The 27,787-nt window shown below is 39.6% G+C and overlaps 1 protein-coding gene across 2 annotated transcripts; it reads left to right on the forward strand.

Annotated features, from left to right (window-relative positions):
- Positions 1–375: 375 nt before the first annotated feature.
- Positions 376–27,787, forward strand: grb2b (growth factor receptor-bound protein 2b). 2 transcript variants are annotated; one of them, XM_006797900.3, is made up of 6 exons: positions 376–554; positions 1,945–2,205; positions 20,157–20,254; positions 22,622–22,744; positions 23,300–23,468; positions 25,618–27,787. In XM_006797900.3, the coding sequence occupies exons 2-6, from the start codon at positions 2,128–2,130 to the stop codon at positions 25,801–25,803; spliced, it is 654 nt and encodes a 217-aa protein (XP_006797963.1). In that variant the 5' UTR covers positions 376–554; positions 1,945–2,127; the 3' UTR covers positions 25,804–27,787. The 2 variants fall into 2 exon arrangements, with proteins under 2 accessions (XP_006797963.1, XP_035766749.1); XM_035910856.2 differs by having other exon boundaries at positions 2,079–2,205.

Consider the following 27,787-nt stretch of genomic DNA (forward strand, 5'->3'; position numbering starts at 1 on the left):
GTTTGTTCTTCTTTTGAGGATTATGAAAACAGTTTGGTTCTGCCCATGCTGTGGTGTCACTGCCTCTTGGATAACCTTTCAGAGTGCCATTTTCACGTGATTAGCTGGTGTAATTGCTGACGTTAGGTTTAGTTAAGCCAGATTATTTAAAAGTTATCTTGGCTAAACTGATCTGAGTGCCTTAATCACGTGGTACAAACAGGTGATATTTAGCTGTTGATAAAAAAAAAAGAAATTGAACGATTTAGAGTGAGTGAATCTTAACTACTAGTATGTCTCTGCGAAAAGTATTTTCCTTAACACTGAAAAAGACTAGCAGGGAGGAGCTTACGTACACGGAGGCAGATCCTCCCAGTTCTTTGGAAGGAAGCGGAAATGAGCGTCATAAACCTTATGCTAGTGGCTAGTTTTTTAGGCTTCTAGGACGGGTGTAAGCGACACCACACGTACCTTGCTGGTTGCCTCTAGAGGAAGCAGGGAGTGGATAATTACACGACAGAGTTTTGCTGATTTTTTTTATACAGTGACACTATCGAAACGGAATATCTAAAGTGGTGAGTTTTCACTACGCGTTTTGTCAACTCAAAAGTTGTGTACTGTTTTATTTCATGACGCTGTTTTAGTGAAGTTCAGTAACGTTAGCTGGGCTAGCAGTAGCAATAACAGCTTGCGCTATGTTTAAAAAAAAGAAAAAAAAAAGATGTTTTCTTCCTTTCCACATTTGCTAGCGTTAAACTAGCGACTAGGCCTCGGGTGCTAAGAAACACCCCACACTTATTTCAGACCAGCCACGAGCTTTAGGTGATGTCGATGTCAGATGGTCCGGTGCGGAAGAATTGAGGTTCGGGTTTGATAACCATACTGCATCGCAGTTATTGTTGTCCGACCGTTAGCCGGCATGCTAGCTGTAGCGTTCTAGAACAGTGGGCGCAGTCTGTTGGCTGGAACGGAATCGATTCACTCGAGCGCGACTAAAAAAAAGAAAAAAGCTGTATAAAACCATACTCTGTTGCTCTTCATGCCCTTTTTGAAATGAAAAAAATTCCACATAATTTTCACAATAATATGGGCGTGTGAGAAGGTTGTCATGTTTAAGGTTAGCTACAGTCTGCCTTTGGACTTCAAGCTTCCCTTTTTAATACTAAGCCTAATGCCACCTCTGACAGCGACGATGCCTTTTGTTCTTTTGTTTTCGGTAACGCTGACTAGCAATGAGTTGTTTGGCGTTTTGTTATTGCAAAAGACACGAACGAAAGCGAATGTAGTAACGTTTTGGACTTGATGAGCCGGTGACGGCAACTCGTTTTCTCTAGAAAAATATGTCATGTGTCGTTTGTTATTGCCTAACAGTTAGGTTCTCAAAAATAAAAAGGAAATGCAGATTTTCAAAAGAGGAAAAAATGATTTCTCATCCGTTTGCTGTTCCTCTGTGGTCATCTGGTAGACTGTCAGGTTTAAAGGCCTTATTAGACGCACGGTTGTATTAGCGAAAGCCCATCAGGGCTGTACGGTAGCATATTAGCAGCAAACTAATTAGATAGCTTAACTTTATCTGTTTAACTAAATAGCCATAGGTTTAGCCAGCGTATCACTGTCCTCTCTACTTAAGTAACCACCGTCTTATCTTTGATCGGGCCAGGTGGTTGGCTGTCTGGAAGGTCTGTTGAAATTGACACTCGATGGAGTGAACTTTGTTCCCTTATCCTCTGATAATTTCTGGTTAGAGCTCTGCCACTGGTCATGAAATTGTGCTGTGTTTTGGAGGTTGTTCAGAAGTCAAATGGGGATAAAGTTGAATCGTATGTCCAGTATGCATTTTTAGTGAAAATTTAAAGACTAAAAATGCAATATAGACTATTTTAATTTTGCTTCGTGGGTTAACATTTGCCTGTTTAGTTATATTTGTTCACATTGGGGGTTTTTGGTTTGTTTGTTTTTTTGCAGGTACCTTTCTGCCACCTTTATGTGAGGTCTCAAACCTAAGGGAACGGGTCATTGACAGGAGGAGAGACGCAGAGAAAGTATTTGATCACAGAAGCCTGGATACATTTTTTAGTTTTTTTTTTTTTTCTCTTCAGTCACTGAAACGGCTGCAGATAAGCAGTTTTACAGCACGCTATAAGGACCATGGAGGCCATTGCCAAATACGATTTCAAAGCTACTGCTGATGATGAGCTTAGTTTCAAACGTGGAGATGTCCTCAAGGTCAGTGACAAGTATTTGAGCATTAAATGTTTAAGATTTGTCTGTTTTACTCATAATTATGAAACTCTGTAAGGTGTATTCTTGCCCTAAGGTTTTGTTTTTATCCATTACTGGCACTGTTGAGTGCCAATAAAGCGAAATCTCGGCAGTAGTGGGCTATTATAGAAGGAAACAAAATCTAACACATCAGGTAGTTTGGGATGTAGCTCAATATCCAAAGTTCACTACTATCATGTGATTATATGCTTGGTAATTACATTTGATGGCATAACCTTTATGCTTAAATGTTTCTTCTATTTTTAAAATCATGAATTATTCAATTAAATGCATTTCTATAGCACCAAATCACAGCAACAGTTGCTTTAAGGCACTTTATATTGTAAGGTTAGAGCCCTCTAATGGTAGAGAAAACGCCTACAAAGAGACAATTATTGTAAATGGACATAATCAATGTGACTTGTGAGAAGTCACAATAAGAGATAAAAGCTGTAAAGGTTTCTTTTATGGACTAGTAATATAGTCTTCCTCATCACAGTAAATTGCTTTTGTGGGCAAGGTCTGCTTTGCTTTGTGATATAGGTGGAATGAAATTAGGGGCAATAACATGCAGCATGCCAATTTTGGAGTTTATTATTGGGAGTGGGGGGTTGTTTTTGTTTGAGTTTTTTTATTTTGTTGTTTTATCATTTAGTTTTACTTTGCAGTCAGCTTTGGCAGACAAGTTGACGGTTCTGTCAGGGGAATGGGTGCCGTTTTCCCTGAAAAAGAGATTTGAGCAGAGAGTCTTGAAAAGACGTCTTATCACAGCAGGAGGGGGAGAGGCCTAGAGGGAGAGAGAAAGTCGGATTAGGAAACACTGAGCTAAATATAAGTTCTATTAAATTTGCATATGAGACGAGGAATTATTGAACTTTTTCACTAATTTCTACTGCCAGCTGTCTTGTCAAGAAATCTCAAGCTTTTCACCAGATGGATGAGTTCCATCCAAGAAATTAATAGGAAATGTTTTTTTTTTTCTTTCAGTTTACATAATTAAACATTAAATACATGCATCAGTGACTGGGAAAGTCACGTACTTCTGTAAAAGACACTTAGAAAAATCGAACACATATGGCAACATTTTATTTTGGGGTTTTTGTTTTCTCTTCTTCCTTTTTCTGTTGTAATTTTCGAACCTTAGATTTTACTTTTCCATTCAACCATAATGCATAAAATATGTTATTTATGTCTTTGAAGAATATAAAATGTCTGACTTTCGTGCCCACCGGGTATGCAGGTTTGAAATTTGAAGAAAACTATTCATGTTCTCATTCATTGTTCCACACTAGTTGATGACCATGGGGTACTATACTGTAAGTGCACAGCTATAAAGGCTACAGAAATAAACGTAATACAGTTTGTCTCAACAGAAAAGGACTGTAAAATGGGGAAAGAAAGTCAGGATGAATTTTGCCCCTAGCAGTGTCCATATTTCATCTGAATCATTTGTTGCCTGCTTTGCCCATAGGACCAATTGTTCATTTTTGTGGAATTGAATGAAAGAATTGGCATGATTTTTGGTAGATACCCCCCCACCCCCACCCCCCTCAGTTTCTTTCACCCTCTTTTATCCAGTTTTTTTTCCTCTTTTGTGACTCACCTCAGTAGTTGTACATTAGTCTCAGCTTTAAATGTTTCCCCTCAGGAAACTTGCGATAAAGGGGAACATATTCCTGTCATTCACTGAATTACCCTCGCACACACACGGAGGCATGCTCCACTTTGATGTTTTACTTGCTTTAGTGAGCCCAGAATCTCAAAATGCATATATGACTACTGAAATGAGATTAATTGGCATTACCTCAGGGAATTTAAGTAATGTTTGTATATAATCTTAAGTTATGTGACCTGTGGAGGAGCATGTCACTGAGCACATTTCTTTATTTCAGTGTGGACTGTGCTGAGTAAACTCTTTTGAAAGCGCTTTTTAAATGTTACATGGTTGTTTTGGAATGCTGTCCTCATCAAGATTGTTCCCATTAATTTGCCTAGTTTTCATTTGGAAAATATCTGATGCTTGTGTAACTTGGGCTGCAGTTGCTGCAAGCTCTTTTGTCAAACAAATTTAGCCAAATATACTAGCAGAATTTAGCTTTAGTGTCATGGTGAGCTGACATACTTACTACAGAAATTTGACAGAGGGCCATAACAGAACTGAGAAAAGAGCCTCAGAGAATCTGCACTGATTGCACTGCTGGAGCTCAATAAGACCTCCCTCTCTTACTGTGTCACAGTGTGAGAGGTGGGTGATCCGGTGCTTCACGTAGTGTTTGAACTTTTTTTTTTTTCAACTGAGAGCTGCCTTCTTGTTTACTTGACCTCACCACAGTCATCTCTGTAGTAGGGTTCTGGCTTCTTATGATGGGGGGATTTTTCAGGGTTGGGTTGTCTCATCGCTTTTGTCCTCACCATCTCTGCTGTAGTGTGAAAATAAGTTCATCGTGCACTGTACCGCTTACTGAAATTTTTCAGAGTGATGGATGAGCCTCTCAATTGTCCAGGACCTGATGAGAGATTTACCACCTTCACGCAGTCCATGTTGCTGCCTTGGCCTGGCCCTTGAAAGTTGGAATTTGAATGCCGCAGTCCTGGATGTTATCCAGTGGCAGGATGTTACCAACTGAGCATTTTAAAGGCTTTGTCTACTCATCCATCTTTATGCTGGTCCCTTGGATTTAGAGAGTGTCTGCAGCCTGAACTAGCCTCTGTCACAAAAAGATGATTAGGTCGTCATACTGGTCTCTAGCTGTAATACTTTTGGCTTTTCACCCCATCCTCTTCTGTGTGTACCCTGTGGGTGTTTTTAGGCAACAGAATTCCAATAGTCAGCTGAACGTTTTCCAAGGCCTCTCCTGATAAGGAAAGGCCCTGTCCTGCCACTGGTTAACTCATTGAATTGTAGAGGCCGTCATCTTTGGCTTCTAGGTGTGGAGGTCACACCCCAGTCCACGTTTGGCCTAGTGTCAATTCAGGATATTTGTGTAGCACTCAGCAGGGTCACACTGGACACATTTTTGTGCTTTCACAGGCTCGATGTGGAGCAGCTGTCACACTGGACTGTGCAAATCCGGTTCATCAGCTCCAGCCTTAAAGCCTTGCTCCGGGTCAGTCTAACAAAAGTCTAATGGTAGTGGTCTCAGCTTGTGTCCTCAAATCTTTTTTTTCTTTTAAGTTGTCTACAATCTCTTTTAGTCCAAGAATCCAGTATTAGATTTAATTTTTTCACTCCAGAGCCTGCTGGATATTAATGATGTAACTATGTGGCTGCCGTTGATAACTGTCAGTTAAGCCTGTACTTGTGATTGAGCTAGTAATCAGTCTTAAAAAAAAAAAATTGTTTTATGCAAGTGGCACAATGTTAAACCTGTAAGAGCAGGATGTTGTGCATATTGTCATTGTCTTTTAAGTGTAGGATAGTCCCAAGTCCTTGAAGATCAGCCTTTGCCTGACCAACCAGTCTTATGTCAGTCTGTAAACTATCTACTGTTTTGCATTAGCTACAGTCATTTTAGTGAAATGAAGGTGTGCAAGTTGGTCTGTCTCTTTCTGACTACCTGACTCTGATCTTTGCTCTCAGCCTTGAGCCAAACAGTTTGATTACATAAGTTATTTAAACATTAATACCAAATTCCCGTCTTAATTGGTAACATTACTGTAAAAAAAGAGAGAGAGAAGGTCTAAACTGTTAAACACATTGATTTGCCTGATGCAACACAGCATACTTCATACATATAAAGAGAGCCTTTCTGAGGTGGACTATATTAGTTGGGGCTCCATTGCTTCCATCACCAGTGCTATCTGGCTGCTGATACTAATACTAAACAGCTTTGCTCTAAGGACAAAGGGTCCCACTCATGAGAGAGCAGCCCTGTGTTAAGGCTTTGCTTGTATGTAGCATCCTTAACTTTACACCATTTTCAGTATCACTCGGAGATGGTGGCCTCACGTTGGCGTTTTTAGACAGCGTCTCATCTAAGGAAACATTCTTAACCACAAATGTCAAAATAATCATCTAGTGGTGTATGAGCTCTGGGTGCAGTACCAGATATACTTGGAATAAAAATCAGTAGTCTTTTACTGAATTGCCTGTTTGACTTAATGTTACTGGTAAATTCCATTACTAGCTGCTATAACATTAATACACACCTAATATGATGGTGTTGCAGAGATGGTTTTCCTGTACTAGCTGTACTAAAGGTGTTTCAGTGGGTTTTTTTTTTTTTTGGGGGGGATATCCTATCGGTATTAGAATTGCATTTGGATCATAAGATGCTTTGGCCTGAACACCCACCACATGTGCCAATTGAGTTAAAAAGTCAGCACAATGGCTCATTTTCAAATCAGTACGTCAAATTAAAGTTTTCTAACTAGATGAAAGTTGTGGTGAATGATGCCATACTAAAGCAAAAAAAAGCTTATTCAGTTTTGTGTGTTGATGCAAATTTATTAGGAATGATTATTTTTCACTAGTGTGGTTTACTGTGGTCAGTCATACTTCTTCTTTGTTTTTTAATGCATAAACTGGCTGGCCCCTTGTTAGGCTATTTCTGTTTGCATTCTTGATACTGTTACAGCAACCCATTTAAGAATATTAATCACATTAAAAGGAGTCTTATCTTGTCCACTGTCACAAAGATATTTAGAAGTCATATTCTATTACTGTCAGCCAACTAGCGAGCACTGTGTTTAGCCCATCTGGTTCCCTATTAGGCTTCTGAGTAATTTGCAGCATGGAGTCGTACACCAACATTGAGTTGTCTCATTTTTCTAGGTAAGTAAGTTGGGAAATAGAGTGACATAAGACATGGTCTACCCTTCCAGTGTTTCTTCACAGAACATTTGTTTTGCAGGGGTTTTTTTTGTTGTTGTTGTTGTATTTGTTATAAACAGTTTTCTTTTAAAGAAGCGACCTAAAATTAAATGCATTTTATAAACTACTGTCTGTTAAAGTGAAGGCTGTGACTCTTTATTCTTCTTATTTGCTTCTTATCAACAAATGGCAGACGAAGCTGTGACAACAACCTTCCTGTTTTAGCCTTGCAATTCATCGTTACAACTTCTCTTAATCTGACCGTACAGACAGGTTAGTCGTTTAGACTTAAACCCATGCTTAGGTGTTTTCAGATATTCATAATTCTCTGGCATGATTTTATGTGTAAAATGGCTCACAGTACAAGTGTGCTGTGTGTGGGCCCATGACAAATTTGCATAGTGCAGACTAGCTTGGTCTCACAGTGTGATTTCCCATCATGCATAGACAAAAAAGGGGAAGATACCATATCTGACAGCTTACTGTATTTCCAGCATTTTTGTGTCATTTTTAACTGTGGTTCTTGTCTCAGTTACAGATGTTGGTGTTCTTTACTTTTTCAACACACACACACACACACACACACACACACACACACACACACACACACACACACACACACACACACACAGAGGAGTCTTTTAGTCAGTTTTCTGTGTCAGAAATTACATCTAGAGGCAAAGCAGCATGCATGAGGCTACAGTCAGATCTGGTCATTGCCCTGAGCACTGTGCACTTGTTCTCATTTCTTCTGTAAATAAATAAATTAAGCTTGCCCGTCCTCCTAGTTTGCAGAATTGTCTCCCATTAAAATATCCTTGAACTGCAACTGTAAAATATGCTCTGAAAACACTTTAAATAACTAAATAAATAAGTTTTAAATCTGTAGGCAAGAGTTCAAGTTATGCTATTCACATTTCAGGCATTAATTAAATTGTATGGCTTGTATCTGCCAACAAAAGAGAGGACTAATATTTTATTATGCTGAGAAATCAAATACAGAGTGTGCATTCAAAGACTTGTTGACACATAGGGTTGATGATATATGCTGCAGTTTGAACTTCCTTTTGAAAGAAAGAAACTTTCTGAATAGAAAGAGTTGTTTTGGCATTTGTCAGTGAACACTCCACACCATATTTTCATATATTTCCCTTATCAGGTCAGTTTCTGCTAGCTACATGAAGGTCTTCATAAATATGAGTAAACAACAGCTTAAACATAAGTTCTAAATTTTGGGTGTATTTAGATCACAACATTTGGTTTTGATGTAATCTGAATATTAAGGTGGTTTTATATTCAAAGAACTGTATTATCACCACCCACCCACTTTGTCCTGGTGCCCCAAACCTATTTTAAATCATACTTGGCTTAGTCTGTGGTAAAGTTGTCTAGTCTGGCCTATTAGCATGTCCATGCATCTATATGATTTGTTAATACTAAAGCTTAGCTGTTTTCACATCCTGTTTGATGTGTCTTCCAACCCCCAGCAACTTCCTGTGTTTCCACAGCAAACTCCAGCAGCACAGTGTGCATGTATTACACTGTAACAGTGAGTTTACAAAGAAAAGTACAGGCGTTGCCCTTTCTGACATAGATAAACCTAGGTGCTCACCATACTCACTGTAGAATTGTTGTCAAATTATTTGCTCTATTAATACCCCTCTGTAACAACCTGTTCTTCTTTTAGGAGTTGCATAATAAAGGAAGATGGAGCGTTTAGCCAGTTACTTGACTGCTTTCTCACAGTCTCTGCTGCTTAATCACACCCTCATCGCAAGTTAGGGAATTGATTTCCTTTTGTCCTCTTGACCACTAACTGGAGAAAAAAAATATATCAGTGCTATCTTTTAATGCTTGAATATTTTGAAATCACAAGTCTAACTTAAAAACTGATAAGCTGTTGTAAGATTTCTCAGGATCCAAATACTACTATTTTTATTTTCCTTTCCATCATTGGGTTTAGGTTGGCCGCGCTTTACTGTGTATTTCTTGGCCATCTTTGTAAACCAGTGCTGAATTTGACTATGACTAGGGTCAATAAATTCATGCTGTTTTAATAGAAATCCAACTTTTACACTGCCAGAGACTTGTAGGATCTCTGTGTCGTCTCGGAGACTGCATGTATTGAGATCAGATTTGTGTAGGAGCAGGCTATTTTCTGATTAAGTGTTGAATTTCTGTAGAGACTGATTGGATAAATATATTTATTTGGTTCTCTGCCTTTCTATTCTTTGTTCAATTTCAAATGGTTCTCAATAATGTTATGTCGATTAAGTCAATTTATCATTAATGTTTCTTTAAAGTACAATTTGTAACTGGTGTCTGCAAAGCAAAAATCCCATTAGTGACATTAAAATATAATCTATGCGATGTAAAGTTATTATATTCAAAACATTCTAGAGGCTAAGGCTCAACCAATATTAAATTCTACAAGTCATTGGAAGAGCTAGGCGCATTACTGCATTCATGAATGACATAATGTAACAGTCAAAAAGGGTCAGTGGTCAGCTTGAGGGAGTCAACATTAGTTACCACTTTCCTCTTGTGGCAGCACACATTTGTTTGGTGCCAATGGATAGAGATAAGGCTGGGGGGGCTATATGAGCAAATATTGCCTAAGGTTAGTAATGGAGGAAAGTGTGTTTGAACTAGCCTTTTTCCTGTCCTGTTCCTTTGTCATTGTTCAGAGTCAATACACAACATCAGGTCTGAACAGTTCACATACAGTTGACCCAGCGAGTGCACACTTTGAGCTGATGGCTGCCCAAATGACCATGGTGTACTTAGTCTCTTATGCCTGCAGCTAACACTTGAGTTGAAATCTGCTCTCTTGTATTGGCACTCTCCTTCCCTCTTCTCTGTGGCCTTGCTTGATAGTAACTTGTTAGTGCAATAAATTGTCTGTGCTAAGAGCCATCTGTAGACCATACGCAGCAGTCACACTTTCACAACTGATATTCAGCAACTTGACAGAGTATTTGGGACTGAGTAGACAACATGTAATGTGGCGACACGTGGCATTTGCTTTGTGTGATTGACAGCAGAAAGTAGGTTAGTGCAACTTTTTTGGAGGGGGCGGGGGATCATAAATGTAATACTATATCATTAAATGTAATTAATTGCACAGTAGTACACGGTTTATCTGAAGCTGTCAAAAGTGGTTATAAAAAGTAAGTTGTTATAAAACTATTAAAGGGCAGACCTTTAAAGTAAACTGCACTGAAATTAAAATGGTTGATAGTGCAGGTGATGGACACTCATTCCGGTTTGTAGCCGTGAACTAAAAGTCCCCTTTATAAAGAGATAGTAGTGTTGACCATGCTTACTTTAAATAGGTAGTTCCTCCTTACACGTCTGCATTTGCTAAAAGAAATGTGCATATACCCTAAAGATGTGGCCATCACATTAGCTCAGTCATTCAGTAATCAGCAAAGGCAATCTGTGTGGCTCATTAAATCAGTCTTCCAAAGTAGTAATGAAGCCAGCTCAAATCTCCTGACTGATTACTGATGTCACCCTCTCCACAAACGGAAAAGCCTTCATCAAAACCCTTATAAATCTATCCTAACAATACATAATATAATTGATCTTTTTTCTCTCTGTATGCCCTCACCCATTTCAGTGGCACAGCAGGTGCAGGTTAGATGTTGTCGCAGATATTTCTGAAGAACCCTTGGATGCAGCCTTCAGTGAATTCACAGGGTACCACATAAAAAAAGAACGTGTGCACATTGCAGAAGAAAACATAGCCTCTCTGCTCTGAAAAAGAAATGGCCTCATTTTATGTGATTTGCCCTTGAGGACTTTTCCTAAGCTGATCACAAGGAGTGTGAATCTTCAAAGTGCTCTCTCTCTCTCCCTCTCCGTGTCTTTCTTGCAAGCTAGCTATTTTGCTCTCTTGGTCTCTCTTGTCACACTGTTTTTTCTCTTGTTTTTCCTCTCTCTGCCTGATCCTGCGCCTTTCCTTTTTTTTTCTCACTAGTCATTCCCTCTGAGTGTTAAGTTAGAGCTGTAATTAGGTCTCGCTATTTCTCATCTTCACATCACTCCCTGATGATGCACCATAAAGACACTGACAGCTGTATTTAAACCAAAAGTTATAATTTATTCTCTTTCTGTCCTCCACCCCTTTTGGGTGTCCTCAGCTTTTGTTCCCACTGTGCATAGCGTAGGAGATGGGCCACAAAAATTGATATGACCATGGTGACCTGTATTCACTGGCACAACAAAAAAGTCACCTTGGACTTGGACTGCAACTAGTCTAATCTTGTTGCTTCAAGTGCAACAGTTGTTATTAATAGATACAATTGTCTAAACTGTCACGTCTCTTTACTGCACAACAGATCTGTGGTTTTTACGCTCCATCCATTAGAAGGAAGAGTGCACTGAGAATTAAACCTGGTATAAATAGCATCTTGGTGTGAAAGAGCTTTCCTTCTCTACTTTTATATATGTATGTATAATAAAATCAGTTCAATCACGACAGGGTCCTTTCTAATGATTTTAAAAAGATGTATGGATTCTGTATGGGTTTTCTCCATTATTGACAGTTATATCCTAGATGCATTATTCCATAAATGATAAAGATTTATATTTTTCTTCATTACCTTTTACACAATGCATCCATCTTTAACTTTGTTTCTGTTTCTTTCCCAAGGAATACTAGATTGGTACAATGAAAACAATGTTGTTTTCATTTGCTGATTTTCAGTCCATGTAAACTGGTTATTCCCCATGTGCCAGTAAAAGCACTTTGAGAACATATCAGGATTCAGTTTATTTCTGGTTAGATGTGTAATGAGTGTTTGAAAGCACGATTTCTGCCCTGTAATCGTTGCTCCACATTTGGTAGTGACCTAGAGCATTGTTTTAATTAAAATAGTGGTTCAAGCCTTGTTTATTAGAATCGAATGTAATCTGTCTCTTTTTGCATCAGGGGCACACTCATTGCCTTCCTGGCTCTTGCCTGCCCTGCTCTAAGTCTGCTACCTCCCTGCTGGGAGCAAAAGAGGTCAAACTCATTCTGAGCTTCTTTTTTTTTCCCCTCTCCCCTTAACGTCTCTAAATCTGCTGAAGTTTTAATTCTGTCGCTCCATCGGTCTCAAAGTACTGTTATCTCTCTTTTGAAAACAGATGTAGGGTATCTGGTCGGTGATGCATTAGTGTGGTGATTCTAAAGACTATCTCAGGATCCTGTGCACAGTCTTTAATTTGGCACACACACTATCAATCTATTATGTATACCCTAATAATACACTCGGGCTTCTGCTTTTCCTGACCTTTTCAGTTTTGTCTGCACGATTATATCTATAGAGTCTGCCATGTTGGTTTGAAATGAGCTTGGTTTGTTCATGAAATTAGCCATTATTATTATGATGATGATGATGATGATAATAATAATATTTTGTCTTAAACTTCAGGAAATGATCTTCTTCTTCAAATGGGTTGCTTTAAAAAAAAAAAAAAAAAAAAAGTAATAATAATAATAAAAAAATATATGTAGGCTCTTAGCTTTGGTTCACAGTGGCTTCTTACCCGTGACTTACAGTGAATTTGGTTATTAAAACTATACTATTCTTGTAACTGCTAATTTTCTGTGGTCTGATTAGATAACCGAGCAATATTTGAAGTATGCCAAGGTTATCCTGTGCCGTGCAGTCAGAAAACGGATGAGTCTCTATCAGGTCCATTAGAACCAATGGCAGATCCATTAGTCTTTGGCCTGTGAGGGTCAGATGAAGCTTTAGTGTGTCTGTGTTTCTGTCTGGGCCCCTCTCTGACCTGCTGCACATTGAGATTAACCCGCAGTCCAAGGTAATCCCTGCTGCTGATTTATTGCAATCCTGTGTGGACTTTGCAGACATGTGCTTTATTTAGCAACTTGTTTTTTTTCTGCAGCAGCTGTGTGTATCCCAGTGTACCTCACTTTCTCGTATTAACCAGTATTTGGTTATATGACCATTTCCACTCATGCTATCGTCATTGTGGATGTGTCTTCTCTTCTTTCATAAGTACATTTTGTAGCTTAAAGCTTGGGATTTAAGGTAATCTCCATGCAATCGTTACATATACTCCATATCAAATACTCACAATAATGAACAGATGACTCTATTGTTGTATAGGCCCTCTGATAGACAGTCACAGCAGCTTTTGGTTAACAGTTTTCTCTCCCAATGTCATGCACATAACAGAAGAATTTGGTACCTAATTTCTGAAGTTTTCATTAGGGATACTTGGATTTATCAGTCAGAATTTGCCTATAAGGCGCCTGTTGGCCTATCAGCAAATAAGATGACATTCACTGATGGCAATGCCTGATGGGTGTGCAGGGCTCGCAAAATTTCAAAATCCCTGGTAGCCCTTCGGGCAGGGACTCTTCAGTCTTTGGTAGCCCAAAATAAATTTAAGTAGCCCAAATAAAAAAGAGAACAATTTTTTTGATTGATGTTAATCAAAAAATTGTTGAAACACAAATTACAACATGGTATAAAAATTACAATCATCAACTCAAATACTTGGTTCTAATTAAACAGAAATTTCTATGAACTTGTAAGAACTGTAGAACATGAATCAGTCTGTGTCAGATCCTGAATTTGAATTTTCCACTGAAGTCACGGGTTTTTGAAGTTTGCAAAGACTGCTAAATTGTGCCAGTGGTAGTTCACTCTTTGCAACGTAGTACGCTGTTCTAAGCAGATTTTTCAGGTTTATTTTTAGTATGTTATTTGCAATTGGTGTTTGTTCTGGGAAAGATATTGCAGACTGAGCAATAATGCATTTCTTGCATTTCTCATGGGTTCTAACGGGGGCCTTTCTTAAAATTACTGGTCCCAGTAACAAAGGCGCTTGTCGACTCAGAAATCGAGGGAAAACCAACAACACACCCGGCAGAACATTATGTTATTTACACGGGTGCACATAAGTGGTCCGCATGTGCGCATTCGCTGTCAAAATAAAAGACGCGCACCAGATAAGAAGCTGCAACGCGCGTTTGCGTCCATATAAAAGGAACTGTTTTTGTCCGCTAGAGTGGGATTTTCACGGCACATTCCGCACCACATCTCTGTGCGTTCATTATTTGTTTGAAGCCAGCTCACCTCCTGCAACCACTTTTCCGAGAATACGCGCTTCTTTTGTGGTTCGGACTCCTTCTGACATTTCTTTGGAGGTGGAGAAACACCAAAGTAATTGTTTAAAGGAGTTTGCTTCTTCAACATCTTTAAGAGTTCTAAACAAATGTCTGTCCTCCTCCAGAAAATCGTATGTACACAAACACGCGTTGCAACTTCTTATCTTGTGCGCGTTTTGTATTTTGACAGCGAATGCGCACCTGCGGACCACTTATGTGCACCCCTGGTTATTTAGCTCGTCATATTGCAGCCACAGAAATTCTTTTGTCCATGAAACCATAAAGCTGCACTTTCTTTTTGCCTTATAGTCTGATTTGTCATAACTTTTCCGTTTTGTGGTTAGCTTTTCTTTGGCTGTCCCTTCTTCACCCTGACCTGTCTTATTTGGCTCAGCAGAACTAAAATATATATCCTGCTGCTTTTACACACGCACTCACATAACGCTCAGCGATTCTCTGCGCGATCAACCTCTCACATGTTTAAGCTGCGGGAGATTTCACTTGTCATGTTTGCATAGTAAGCTAACGATTGATAAGACGATGTCAGAGGAATTGGTGGGCAAATTATCATCACTCACCAATCAGTGCTGTCGTCGCTCTCTATACACAGTTCAGCGATTGCAAAGTGAAAGCAAAAAACAAGCGCAAATTCAAACGCGATTTCAATATGTCACATACTGACAGTGGCTCACCGATGCCAATGACATAATTACCCAGCTACATTTCCGAAAGAATGCAAAAGCATTGACATACATTTTTCCTTCCTATGATAGCCCGACGGGCAGGGCAGAGATAGATTTTGGTAGCCCGACTGGAAAAATCGCTAGCCCCGGGACGTCGGGCTAGCGATTTTGCGAGCCCTGGTGTGTGTCCCATCGACTTCACTGTCCTTATGTTGTGGTTCGAGTTTAATATTTTTAATTTGTAGTGTTGAATTTGCCCAGATAGTGTGGCGAAGAGGTGAAAGACTTTTAAACATTCAAGTGTAATTTGCTTGTTATATTTTGTTTTCCATTATTATGGTTTCTGTCGTTTCCCCTTTTGTACATTGACATTTTTATGTTTTTTAATCATTGGCAGCTGCAGGGCAAATTATTTTTAAAACATCAGCCCTTTTTAGTTATGCATAAGTGAAGAGATCCTGTTATGTGGCATCATTTTCTGTACATTAGTCTAAATATATGTCCTCTGTAAAAATGACTAGGCTCTGAAGATAAAGGGCATTGAAACACAGCAAGCCTCATTATGACATGGATTTATTCACTGTATTGTACATTTTATTTTATACACACATGCTGAATTAATAGTTGAGGACTGCCATGACATTTATTCATCTATAGTGTGCTCTAAATTTGTGGGTGGAAGTTGTATATTATTTTAGAGTGTGTGATGGAAAGAGCTGGGGGAGGAGGGAGTCTATAGCGGCAGCTGTGGAGGAGATAATCCCCTGCCTGTGTCTCAAATAGAAACTCATACAACTATTGTGGTTCAATCGGATTACAAAGGAAAAAAAATCTTCAGAGAAGGGGAGGGAATGTGTATCATCCACAGAAATGCAATGGCACAATACTTGCTCAGCTTGGACAGGAAAAAAAAGCACAGTCAGACAGAATGCTGTGGTTGTCTCCTCTATGGTTTCAAAAAAACTGCCAACCTTGCAAATATTTTATTTCTGCTTTTCCTCATGGACTGCCATTCTTTCAGTTTTGAAAGCCAACCCAGAAGCATTCAAATGGAAACCACTAATAAATAGTTTTTTGACCATGTTAGTTCCCTCTTTAAACATTCACCATGGTAACTTTGTGGCTGGAGGTCCTATAATTTTAACAAAGTCGAGCACATCTTCAGGTTACGTGAGATGATTTTACTTCCTTGCTTCCTGTTTAAAAGCTTCTCAGACTGTTTTCTATGACTTGGGGACATGCTGCTTGAACTTTGGAGATAATTTAAATTGTTTTTAAGATTTGAATGCATTTTTTAACTGTTACCTGTTAACTATTTTCTCACAGGTATAAGAAAAAACTAAAGCATACAGTATAATGCAGCAACCTCAGTGCTCTGTTATTAACTTTAGTCATAGACTAGACTTTTTTGAGTTCAGGAGGCCTAATGGCATGTTGCAGTGTCTAGCAGACAGTCAGTCTCTACAGTGATAGAAAAGAGACATGATTCACACGTGACAAACTTTAATTCCGGTAAATATATTTGTAACCTACTCTACACTTTACTGTATTTGATTGTGAAGGGGCTCCATTGTTTCTAATGTCTGAATCTAATGTGATCTTGTCACCTAGCTGAAAATGAAATGTAAAATGCCATTTCAAGTTTCATTTTCAGTTGCACATTCAGTCTCCTTTGCTCATATGAATCTACATGCAACAATTAATCGAGCTGAGAAAGTTTTTTTCCTTGAGGGGGGTCAGAGTGGAGGGTGACTTGAACAGCACGACTGCTGCTGTTTGGTTTGAAGGGTGCTTCAGCAGAGTGCCTGCTTGCCAACAAGTGGGCTTGAGCCTGGGTCATGAAGATGAATCATTGCCTTTCTTATTTGTTGGCAACTCTTCATCCTACACTAGAGTACAAGAGCACATTTTGTACTCCTACAGTATTTGTTGCTTTAATGTTTGTTTTTAGTAGATGGGAAGAAGACAACTAAGATTTCTTGGCACCTCTACCTCATAAGCAGCACTGCTGAAACCACAGGGTGCACACTGTATGCTGATTTCTTGGATGAGTTCTACTTCATCATACATAGATCAGGCAAATCAGTCACTCGCGCCATCACATGTTGCTCATGATTGTGCGCCCAGGGCGCTGTTTCTGTCTCAAAATGATCCACCCTGTGAGTCAACAATTTATGCGACCATGTGCAGTATATGGAGTGTGTGTATTACAAAACTGACTTGGAGTTCCCAATATCTCAAAGATATTGTGGGTAATAATCAGTCTTTGCTTTTGACTTTTTCATTAAATCTTCTCTTATTGACGGTGTTTCAGTTGAGCATGGCCTGGCTGTTAGTGATACAGTTAATGGTTTGATTTCTGCATATTAGTCTGCTAGTGTTGCTCTACAAATTTCTGTCAGTTGATCCAATAGTCTGGGCCATGCAGTAATTTGTGATCAATTATTTAGAAAGCATGAAAGTGTGCTCCCCAGATCTGCTCTGTTGATTTGACCCCCACCCTCACTCCGTTGCATTGCTATCATAAAGTTTTGTGATTCAGGTAAAACTTTCCCTACCATGAAATGTACTGGGATTTAGTCTTACATTTATGATCTGAATTTTTCTGTAGACCTAGGATGACCTGGAAAAACTTGTATTAGAAGCTATAAAATCTCATACAGCCTACCACCAGATTAAACACCTTTTTGTCTTGTCTTGTTATGCTCCACTTGCAGTAACTATTCAGCTTTGTGTTTGCAGAGAACTGAATGATGCCACACAGTATTAGTCTGGGTAGTCTGTCTTTCTAAAGGCTTGTTCTTAAAAGGCCAGTTTTGTGTGCTTGCATCCATCCCAGAGGCTAAGACCCTTTGACTTGTAGCCCTGACAGTGCTACATTCACTAGGGAAAACACAGTCACTCTTTCTTGTACTTCATTGTACTACAGTTTTCCCTGTATCCACTGTTGCACATGCGAATATGGACACATCTACCTTCCCACACTTCATTGCATTTTCTTTTTTTCTCCTCACTCTCTAAAGCCGCTCCCTCATTGAGTAATGCTGGTCTTGTGCATGGTTAGCAGCTGGGGAGTTGAGGGACAGCTGGCATTCTGCAGGCAAATAGATCCACATCACTCACTGGGCCAACAAGACAGCTGTCTGGGGATGGGCAAAGGGTAAATTGTGAATTTAAGTGGAGGGGAGGGGGCCAGCAAAGTGGGAAAATGTGACTATAATAGAGGGACACGTTGATGTGTGATGCTGCATTAGGGATGGGGTGCATACTCTAGCTAAAAATATTTTCTCCAAATTATGCAAAGAAAGTCTGATCCAAGATGGTGGGGGGATTTTAGCAGACGTTACTCGCTCAGAACTGAACCATCCTTCAACTGAGATTTCTGACTGGATGACAGAGTGGAGCTTAATGCCAGTACTGCTTTACTTAAAAGCTTCTTAAAGAATCAAACAAATGACAGCTTGGTTGTGTAACATGTGTGTCACATATTTATTTCATTTCAGGCTTTATGCACTGCTGGTGCTGGGCATAAGTCATTCTTGGATAGGATTTGAATCCTTTTTGTGTTGTCATTCACATAAAAGCTATGTGACTCTAAGCTAGAGCTTAGTTTCCTTCAAAGCTACATGTCAAGATGCTGCTTGAAAGCATAAACATGGTACCAATGTTATGTAATGCATAATTAACTTTAAGGAGGGATGAAGTGTAATTCTTCAACTTATATATTTGAAGCTAAATTATCAGCGAAGGCTTTTCCACAAGGATAAGTAGACCCAACTATTGGGGTCTATTTTACAGGGCATCTGATGCTCGGTATTTTATGCTATTTACAGATCTCTATAATTGTTGGTTTCAGTCAGTGGTGAAGTGGTAAAGAAGGTTTGGTAGGGGAGCACCAAAATTCTGAGCTTTAAAATAAGTTTTCCCCTTTGTGTCGGGGAAACAAAGAATCCCTTTTCAAATTTCTCAGCTTTTCATCCCACAGTTGACCATTTAGCGAGGGCAGAATTATGCAACATGCCAGATAAATATCTGACATTGATATCTCTGAATGCTATCTTATCTGCTGATATGCCGATCTCAGTCAACATGCCAGTATTGGCCAGTACTAATATTTGGCTACAACAATTTGGCTGAGATTTAACGTTCTTGAGCATTCCTTATTTACATCTCCCTTCTCTGAGAGTAATTTTTGTTCCTGCCTGCTGTTGTTTAGAATGGCACAGATGTGAGTGCGATGATCTCAGAGTAACACGTTGTGCTGCTGAGAATGGAGTACAAACACAGTTAGGCAACGTAACACAGGGGATTGTTCAGTAGCATTCTGTAGCGTGCTCCTCACACACACATCGTGGAGACAGACTATGCCCACAGAAATCAGGGTTACAAACCGAAAGAACTTGTGTTAAAAGCCACACTATCGTTGCACGATTGTCAACATGCTGTCACAGGTATTTTCTTAAGTAGCTTCTGAAAATGAGGATGTTCTGGCTTTGCAGTTAGATTTGTCATCAGTTATGTTCCTAATATTTGTGAAACACCTACAAAACACCCCCCCCCCCCCCCCCCCCTTCCTACTCGGCAGGAAACGGTGTCTCATCTGAGCACATTTAGAGCATGTCAGGGCGAGCATGATGCTGTCATTATCTACCATTATACTCCCATTGCACTGAATCGGAGACAAGAAATGTATGAAACTTCTGGTAGGCTCTGTAATTGACTAATAATAATAATGGATCAAGTGACGTGACATTCATTTAGATTAAGATTTGGGGTTAACATTGGGAAATGCCCAAATACTATTTTTTGCTTGTTGTTTTTTTCCCCCTCCTTTTCTCTTGCATGACCTCCCTCACACGCATTCATTTAGAGGCACATTAAATTGTGACACACATGGTTGAACCACAAGCCCAGCACACCTGCACTGTGGTTCTGTCTTGTCAGACTTGAATGGCCTCACAGCTGTCTTGTGTCTCTCTGATATTACTGGCTTGTTAGTTTCTATAGCTTTAAAGTTTAGGGCACATTCATTGTTCTTTTGCCAGCTTAAATCTATGGTTGAAGCTACATTTGTTTTAAGCTGCAGGCTGCTTTTGCCTCAGTGTTTTTTGTACTTTGCTAATATTTACCAAAAGCTTCTCTAGTATGCAGTACAATCACCACCTTGACATAACAGGAAATTAAACCAGTTGCCGTAAGGCTCACTTTATAAGTTTGCTTTTCATTTGTTGACATTTTAACTTGAATGACCTCTCTGTTTTGTTTTTTGTCTTTTCTTTTCTAACACCAGGTATTAAATGAAGAGTGTGATCAAAACTGGTACAAGGCAGAGCAGGATGGAAGAGAAGGCTTCATCCCCAAGAATTACATACAGATGAAACCCCATCCGTAAGTATTGTCACTTATGCATCTGTACTCTTTCATAGCAAATCACTAAACTGGACATATTAACTGATTTTTGAAGCATGAACAGGGGAGCTTTTGTTCAGTGATATGCAACCTGAGCAGACTTGACAGAGTGTGAGGGTGAGAGAGAGCCCTTGAGATCACTCCTGGCTTGATCCTCAAGAGGACATTTACCTCTGGACCTGTGCTTAGTGCCAAATTAGCTCTCTCTTTATTAATGTGCTCAAGGCCTCTTACAGTTAATTGAATATTGACCTACTGCAGCATTGCTGTCAGATGTGCCTTTCAAAGGAGATCTTATTGATCAGCCTTTTCTTTAGTGTGTGTTTGCCTATCATTTGTACAGATTTAACAACAATACTAAAGTGTTTGCAGAATTGTATTATTGTTATGGGGAATCAATTTTCAGCTGGGCTTCATACTTCTGTACTACTTCAGTCCGTCAGTAATAATTATAATTGTATGATGGTTCTCAACAGTGTGGCCAAAAACTTTTTTTTTCCTTTTTAAAAACATGTTTCCTTATCTGCTTCATAACGAGCATGCTGTGAGCAGATATTGTGCAGGCCCTCTCAGACACAGTTAATCTGCTGCCATCTGAACCTAAAAACTGCTGAATATGTTCCCCAGTTGCTTTCCGTAAATGTCAACATGACAAGCTTACTAAGTTGTACATACTTCTCACTTTCAACTCAGCACAAGTCAGATGTTCACTGAGAAAGACAGCCAGGTTGTGTATTTACTGTAATGTTTACAGATGGAAACTATTCAATACAGTAGTGAAGTAGAAATGGTAGTGACAGCAGTGATATCGAGTTTTCTTTGTTTTGAAAATAAAGAGCCAAAGCACCAGGCACTCGCTCTCCCCAACAGAAATGCACACACAGCTGTGCTGTACAGCAGTTCGCAGAAGAGCATTTCTGTTTCTCTTACCAGTAGTAATGGTGTTTTGTGGGTTATCCATGCGGTTATGTAATAATGGAAGAACACAAATGGTTTCAATAATTCCCTCTCACAGAGGTGGACGTGTTTCTGATGCCACTGCTTCTGTTTTCTTGGCTCCAGTAATTGCTCTGCTATTACTTTTATCAAATAGGGAAAGGGACTCTGCACGGGCTCACTGTCCTGCCAAGCCTGATACAAAGCAGATTAAGAGTTGGCCATTACATTATTGATCTTCACCGATGTGTAAAGGAGCCAAGATTTCGTCTTTGGGCTGACTATACTTTTTAATTATTTACACAAGCAAAAAGCCTTCACTTGCTTTGTCTCCCATTTTTCTCTTCCTCTCTCTGCCAGTCTTTATAAATCTCACTCACTGTGATATATTAAGCTGCTTTCACTCACAACAGAAGCACTGCAGCCCTGAACGTTTCTCAGCCTGTCCCACTCAGTCAACCTGGACCTTAAACAGACTTAACCCTGCAAGCTTGTTAGTACAGAATCTGTGTAGGACTAGATAAGCTAATAGTCTAATAAATTTGCATGGAACACAGTAGCGGACAGTAAGTGCTGTACACAGCTTCTCTAGCCAAACATTATTATCACTAGTAAACAGATTTAACGATTGGTAAATGGTAAACAGATTTGCTATATTTTAGAAATGACTACTGGAAATAATTATCCCAGCATTGTCCTGTGTTCAAGTGTGTAAAAAGAAAAAAAATAGTGCACTTTAAAACTTAATAAACACATCTCAAAACCTCAGATTGAATCACTCATTTCTAAGCCAATGTGAGAGTTGAGGTCAAGCTGTGTTTTCATTGCTCTTCATGTGTGGTTTCTAGAAAGATTATGAAAGTCTACGAGTCCCTTTTATCATTAACAGAGCCTGTTTAATTTTAATATGGACATCACTTTCCTTTCTTGAAGATAGGACTGACAAGTGTTCGTAACTTTCCCCTTACTTCAGTTGTGTATTCATAAAACACCGCTTTTGGCTTAGTAGATGCAAAAGTCAAGTGAGGTTGCGCAATATTACTGTAAAAGGTTATCAGATAAGGTTTTAAAAGGGACCTACAATACAGATTTATAAATAACTTTCTATAAATAACGGTGTGTGTTAAACATAAGTAGAAGCTTGCAGAAACATGTTTTTTAGTCATTTCTTAAAAGGAAAGATTTGTGTAGCCGAATTCCACAGACTGGGTTCAAAGTGACTCAGTAGGATGTTGTTTATGGTAAAAAGTAAAAGTTGCTTTTCTGTTATTTGTTTGTTTTCAATGGATGTAGTCTCAGTCATATTTTGTTCCCTGTATAACTGGGCTCGAAGCCTGCCACCTTTGGGAGAGCTTGGTGTTTTGTATCATCGGTCATGTGACACTGAGTCCTCTCTGCTTGCCTCTCCAGGTGGTTCTTTGGGAAGATTCCCCGTGCCAAAGCAGAGGAGATGCTAAACAAACAGAGGCACGATGGCGCTTTCCTCATCAGAGAGAGCGAGAGTGCACCGGGGGATTTCTCTCTGTCTGTGAAGTGAGTATCACATAGAAACAACTAGTATCACACTTGGTTATCTATAAATACAGTTTACTATTATCATTATATCAGCACATGGTTTCCTGACATTTGATCAGGTTCCTAAGTTTCCATATTTGGCATGTTTGAGTCATCAACAAAGCCACTTCCCTATTCTGTTGAAGTCTCAGTGATGCCCTCCAGTGGCCAGTGTTTGCCATGTTGGACCGGAGCCTTCAGTGTTCTTAACTTTACAGCCGACACACACACATTTCCTCTTGTCTGTCTTTGTTCATTCTGTCCTTCTGGAAAGAACAGTAGGCGACATGTAAAGTTGATGCCAAGATATGGATCTTAATTACTGTCTGACCTGTTCTGATTCCAGTTAGTTGCTTTGGAACGAATGCCAATCTGTTACCAGCATGTTGATTCATTTGACTAATACTTACAAGGCTGTCAGACATCCCTATTTGATAAGTGGTGGTTTGTATGTGTAATTTGCACTGCCTTCAGGGAAGCTAGGTACTTCTGTCAGACGTTGTCGCTTACTGTCCCCTCTGTGACCTTCTCTAGGTTTGGAAATGATGTCCAGCACTTCAAGGTTCTTCGTGACGGAGCTGGAAAGTATTTCCTATGGGTGGTGAAGTTTAACTCCCTCAATGACTTGGTGGAATACCACCGCTTGAACTCAGTCTCCCGCAATCAGCAGATCTTTCTTCGAGATATAGAGCAGGTCCCCCAGGTAAGACGTGACACGCACATAGCGAAATGAGCTGTGGGTTGGAAGTCTTTTTCTCCCCCCCCCCCCCCCAAAAAAAAAAAAAAAGACTGAAACCACAGTAGCACAAGGTGCAGAAAACGCTAAAAAAAACCACAGTGCAGTGTCTTTGACAGACTACTGTACGTAGATATTTCTAGACACAGACATGCGTTTAGCATCTTAGTGTTCGGATTTAAAAGGACCGCACATGAGGGCAGAACCATTAAGACCAATATGTAGTTGTGCACTTTTCATTTTCACTTGCACATCATGCAATGCACATGTGTGAGTGGAGGTAGTTGTTTTGATTTCTGACTGTTTAACCCTTTAAAACCGGTTGGAGCGGGCACGCTCTGTTTTGCGTAACTATTTTTAAATCCCGGTAGCTCTGCAACCACGTGAGCTAGCGCAATAATTTTTTTTGCATATGAAACCTGAGGAGTTGTACTTACATCTTATGCCATCAGCTTGTCCTCGGTCACAGTTCCCTTCCACATATAGCTATGCAAAAACTGCATAAAAAGCACTTGCAGCAACAAAAACATAATATTCCAGAAACACGCTTTGCCGATCCGATCAGCTGTTCATAACACTTCCTACATTGGATTAGACGTCAGCGCGAACTATCGCATGTCCGCCATGATCTGCCCGAAACCGGACGTGACGTCATTTTCGCGGAAATGTAGTTTTTTACCGTCCGGGCCTCAATGAGCCTATACTGGTGTTTTTAAAAGTTATGTTTGACTTTATGACTTTCTGTGTCGTTTCTGGGATGCTTAGGACTCATATTGCACTGCTGGAAATAGTTTATTTTGATGCATATGCTGCTTTTTTGCAAATTTGCACTATAATATTTATTTTCGTTTTTCCTGCAGTGTATAAAAATTGGTGTATTTCAAAAATAAAACTATGAAGACACTCAAAATTAATTTCCTGTGGTGGGAAACTATTTTGTGCAACTTTTTTGTATTTACAGTTTTGAGGGATAAGCCTCTTAAATTTCTCTAACTAGAAATATATGTTAAAAAAACAAAAACGATTTTAAATTTTTTTGTAGTTTATTGCACTTTTTTGCAATTTATGTAATCACTATGCACTTAATTCATACATATTATTAAAATCTAGGCTGTAATGGTTGTATTGATGTATAGCAACTTGAAATGCTCCCAAAAATGGCACTACAGCATGTAAAAATATAATATAAGCTCTGGCGGACTTGGTTCTATGGTAGGTCTTAAAGGGTTAAAGGTATATGAGTAAAACTGAAATGTTATGTTGAAGCAGAATGGAAAACTGTCCCTCAAATTTGTATGTGTGTATTCTGAGGACATGTTTTTGCTTAGATCATTTGCATTAATATTTTGGAGATGAGTAATACAGATGCACGATTTGCCTGATCACTCTGTGTTATGTTGTTCTTTCACTGGAGAATACGTACACACAGCTGTCAGTGTTGTGGCAGAAGGTTGATTAAAAATGTCCACATAGATGGCAGCCATTGGTCAGATGAAAATCTAGCAACTATTTCTGTAACACGTGATCTCTTCTCTGACAACCCTGCATGTTAACGTGCAGCTGTGTTTGGACGCTCGGATTGAATCTTGATGTCACATTGAACTAGCAGTAGTGGTTTTGTAGTGGCGTTAGATGCGGTAAAGCTGCAGACTGAGGGACATGTTGCAGGGTTAGTTGCACAGAGGATGAAGAGGAAACATGAGTCAAACTTAAAAAGATGAGAAGAAGGTGCAGGTAAACCAGAGGAAGAGAGAGACTGATAGAGAGTCAAGTGTATCTGTGGGTGTCGGAGGCAGGTAGTGGGAGAGGACAGAGTGAGGTAGCAAGTGTGTGTGAGCAAAAGCTGCAGACTGCAGAGGTTTCATAAAGATCACAAAGCAGACTGTAAGAACATGAAATGAAGGAAACTATCGATTTTTGAAGCTTCACAGAATTGATTTAATTTGTTGTAGTCATGGATATTGTCTGTTATTGTGGCGTTAGGGTGTAGGGTGCTCAGAACATGAATTTTGTCTCGTTTACAGTTGACAGTCAGTGTGGATTCTAGTGTTTTTCTTTAGTTTCATTGCATCCCCGTTGCTGCAGTTTTGCTAACCATCATCTTTCGATCCCGCAGAATCCCACATATGTGCAGGCGCTCTTCGACTTTGACCCCCAGGAGGAAGGCGAGTTGGGTTTCCGACGCGGCGACTTCATTCAAGTCCTGGACAACTCTGACCCCAACTGGTGGAAAGGAGGCTGCCACGGCCAAACGGGCATGTTCCCTCGCAACTACGTCACGCCTGTCAGTCAGAACATGTAAACAGTCAGACCATGTAAACAACAACCCCCACCACAACAGCAACCATCACCACCACCACCATCATCATCATCGTTTTCGATCTCATCTGAACCCCACCCTTCCCAAACCCAACCCCCTTCCCACCTCTCTCTCGGCCATCCCACGATAATGGGAGCAAAGAGAACGCAAACAACTGAAAGACAGAGAATAAAAATGACAGGAGCAACGCTGTCGTGGGCGACGCTGTGTGGGTGACAGCTGAGCAAAAAAATCAACTTTTATATGTGCTGAGAATGTTCACAGTGAACACCTCAGCGAGGACCGAACTGTCTTTGAGGGAAATCTAGATGCAGCATACATTAGCGTCCTGCTTCAACCGTGAAGATAACCAAATGATTCAACCGCTCCCACAGCTGCTTCTGTCTCCTCCTTAACTTCCTAACAGTCTGCCTTTCTTTTGTTCTGCTTTCTTTGCCACTTTTTGTTTTAATCAACTGAATGAAGAGCCTACTGATGAATCCTAACTCTGTTTTAAAGAAAAGAAAATACATAAAAATATATAAAATTTAAAAAAAAAAGAAGAAGAAACTGTTTTAGAAATGTACAAAAAGAAGAGAGGAAAAGATGATTGCATCAACAATACATAAAGTCTCCATGTTTAAGATCATTGGCACGAGAGAATTGTACATCAGCCTCAGGCTGCATAAATAAATCAATTATAGAGAGAAGTCATTTTTTTAAGAATATATATTATATATTTGTATGTGTTTGTCTGTTTTACCTCTCATCACAAATTGTTTTGGGGTTTTTTCCATTTGTAAATTATGTTCAATCTTCTGTCAGTCTGAATAAGACCTAGTAGCTCTAGAATGTGATGAATTGTCAATTTTGTTTCCTTTTTTTTAACCTTTACATTATCTGAGGGCTCTCAGATAAAACCACATGACATTTAAAGCTTCACAAGTTCCATTTGAAAAATGTTTTTGTCTGTAACGCAGAGAAAGTAAAGTCGATTCTCTGAAGAAGTCCTGTCAGGAAGCTAATGTTGACCAGCATAGCAGAGCCATGAATGCTGCAAGAGCTGTCACACAGAGCCCTGTACATAAAGGTCAGCAACCTTTCCGAAAGCCAATATATTTATTGCAGCCATTTTTCTTTTTTACCAGGGCAGTGAATGTAGCTGACCGAGTCTATAGACACAAACATGAGGGAAGCTAGGTCGGAGAACTGAATTTCACAACCACGCAAGGGATTTTAAGACTTGTAGAGAGAGAAAAAACAGCAAAAATAAAAAGAAATTAGTGTTTATTTGTGAAGAGACTGGTGAATGAGGATATGTAGAGGCAGTTAACACATTCAAACACATTCATTTCATGCATGCATATGCAGACACTCTCCTCCTTGTAATACATGCACGTAGCGTAGAGGCTGAGTTCGGATAATCACGTTGTGTAATAATCACCAGTGTAGATCTGCAGCTGGCACAGATCAGCAGTTCAGAAACCTGAGATTGTCTTTTATGCTTCAATTTGAGAGATCATCTGTAAATGATGTAAAAGATTTTGTTTTGTTTTTTTGTTTGTCGGGGTTTTTTTCGTTCAAAGTTGTGCTGCAGTAAGCACGGTGTTGTCATTTTAATTTCATTTCTGGTCCTGTGTGCGTGTGTGCGTGCATGTTTACCGTGTTTGTATAACTGGTTTCTGTTTTCTTGTTCTCTGGATAGTGCCTTTCTCTCTGGTGTTTCAGTGTCTCCGACCTGCTATTTTGAGCCCCCAGCCCCCTCCTGCCCCACCCTCTCTTTTTGGGGCCTGCCAGTCCTGCAGCGAGACAGTGTACATAATCCAAGATGTCCCATTCAGCAACACCCTTCCTCCACCTTCCTCCCGCATCAACCCACCTTCACCTTTCCCCTCACAAACATGGAACTCTTCTTATTTAAGTGTCTCTGCTTGTCTTACCTAATCATGTTGTTTTGGTTTTTGCCCTTTTTTTTTTTTCCTTTTTC

This window comes from Neolamprologus brichardi, chromosome 4 (genome assembly GCF_056152115.1).
Source record: "Neolamprologus brichardi isolate AB-2024 chromosome 4, ASM5615211v1, whole genome shotgun sequence".
Lineage (NCBI taxonomy): Eukaryota > Metazoa > Chordata > Actinopteri > Cichliformes > Cichlidae > Neolamprologus > Neolamprologus brichardi.

Excerpts from the sequence above, each read along its gene's own strand:
- grb2b (XM_006797900.3), top strand. The coding sequence starts at position 2,128 with ATGGAGGCCATTGCCAAATACGATTTCAAAGCTACTGCTGATGATGAG. Across the intron at positions 2,206-20,156 it reads AACGTGGAGATGTCCTCAAG|GTATTAAATGAAGAGTGTGA; the intron begins GTCAGTGACAAG and ends TTCTAACACCAG. Across the intron at positions 20,255-22,621 it reads ATACAGATGAAACCCCATCC|GTGGTTCTTTGGGAAGATTC; the intron begins GTAAGTATTGTC and ends TTGCCTCTCCAG.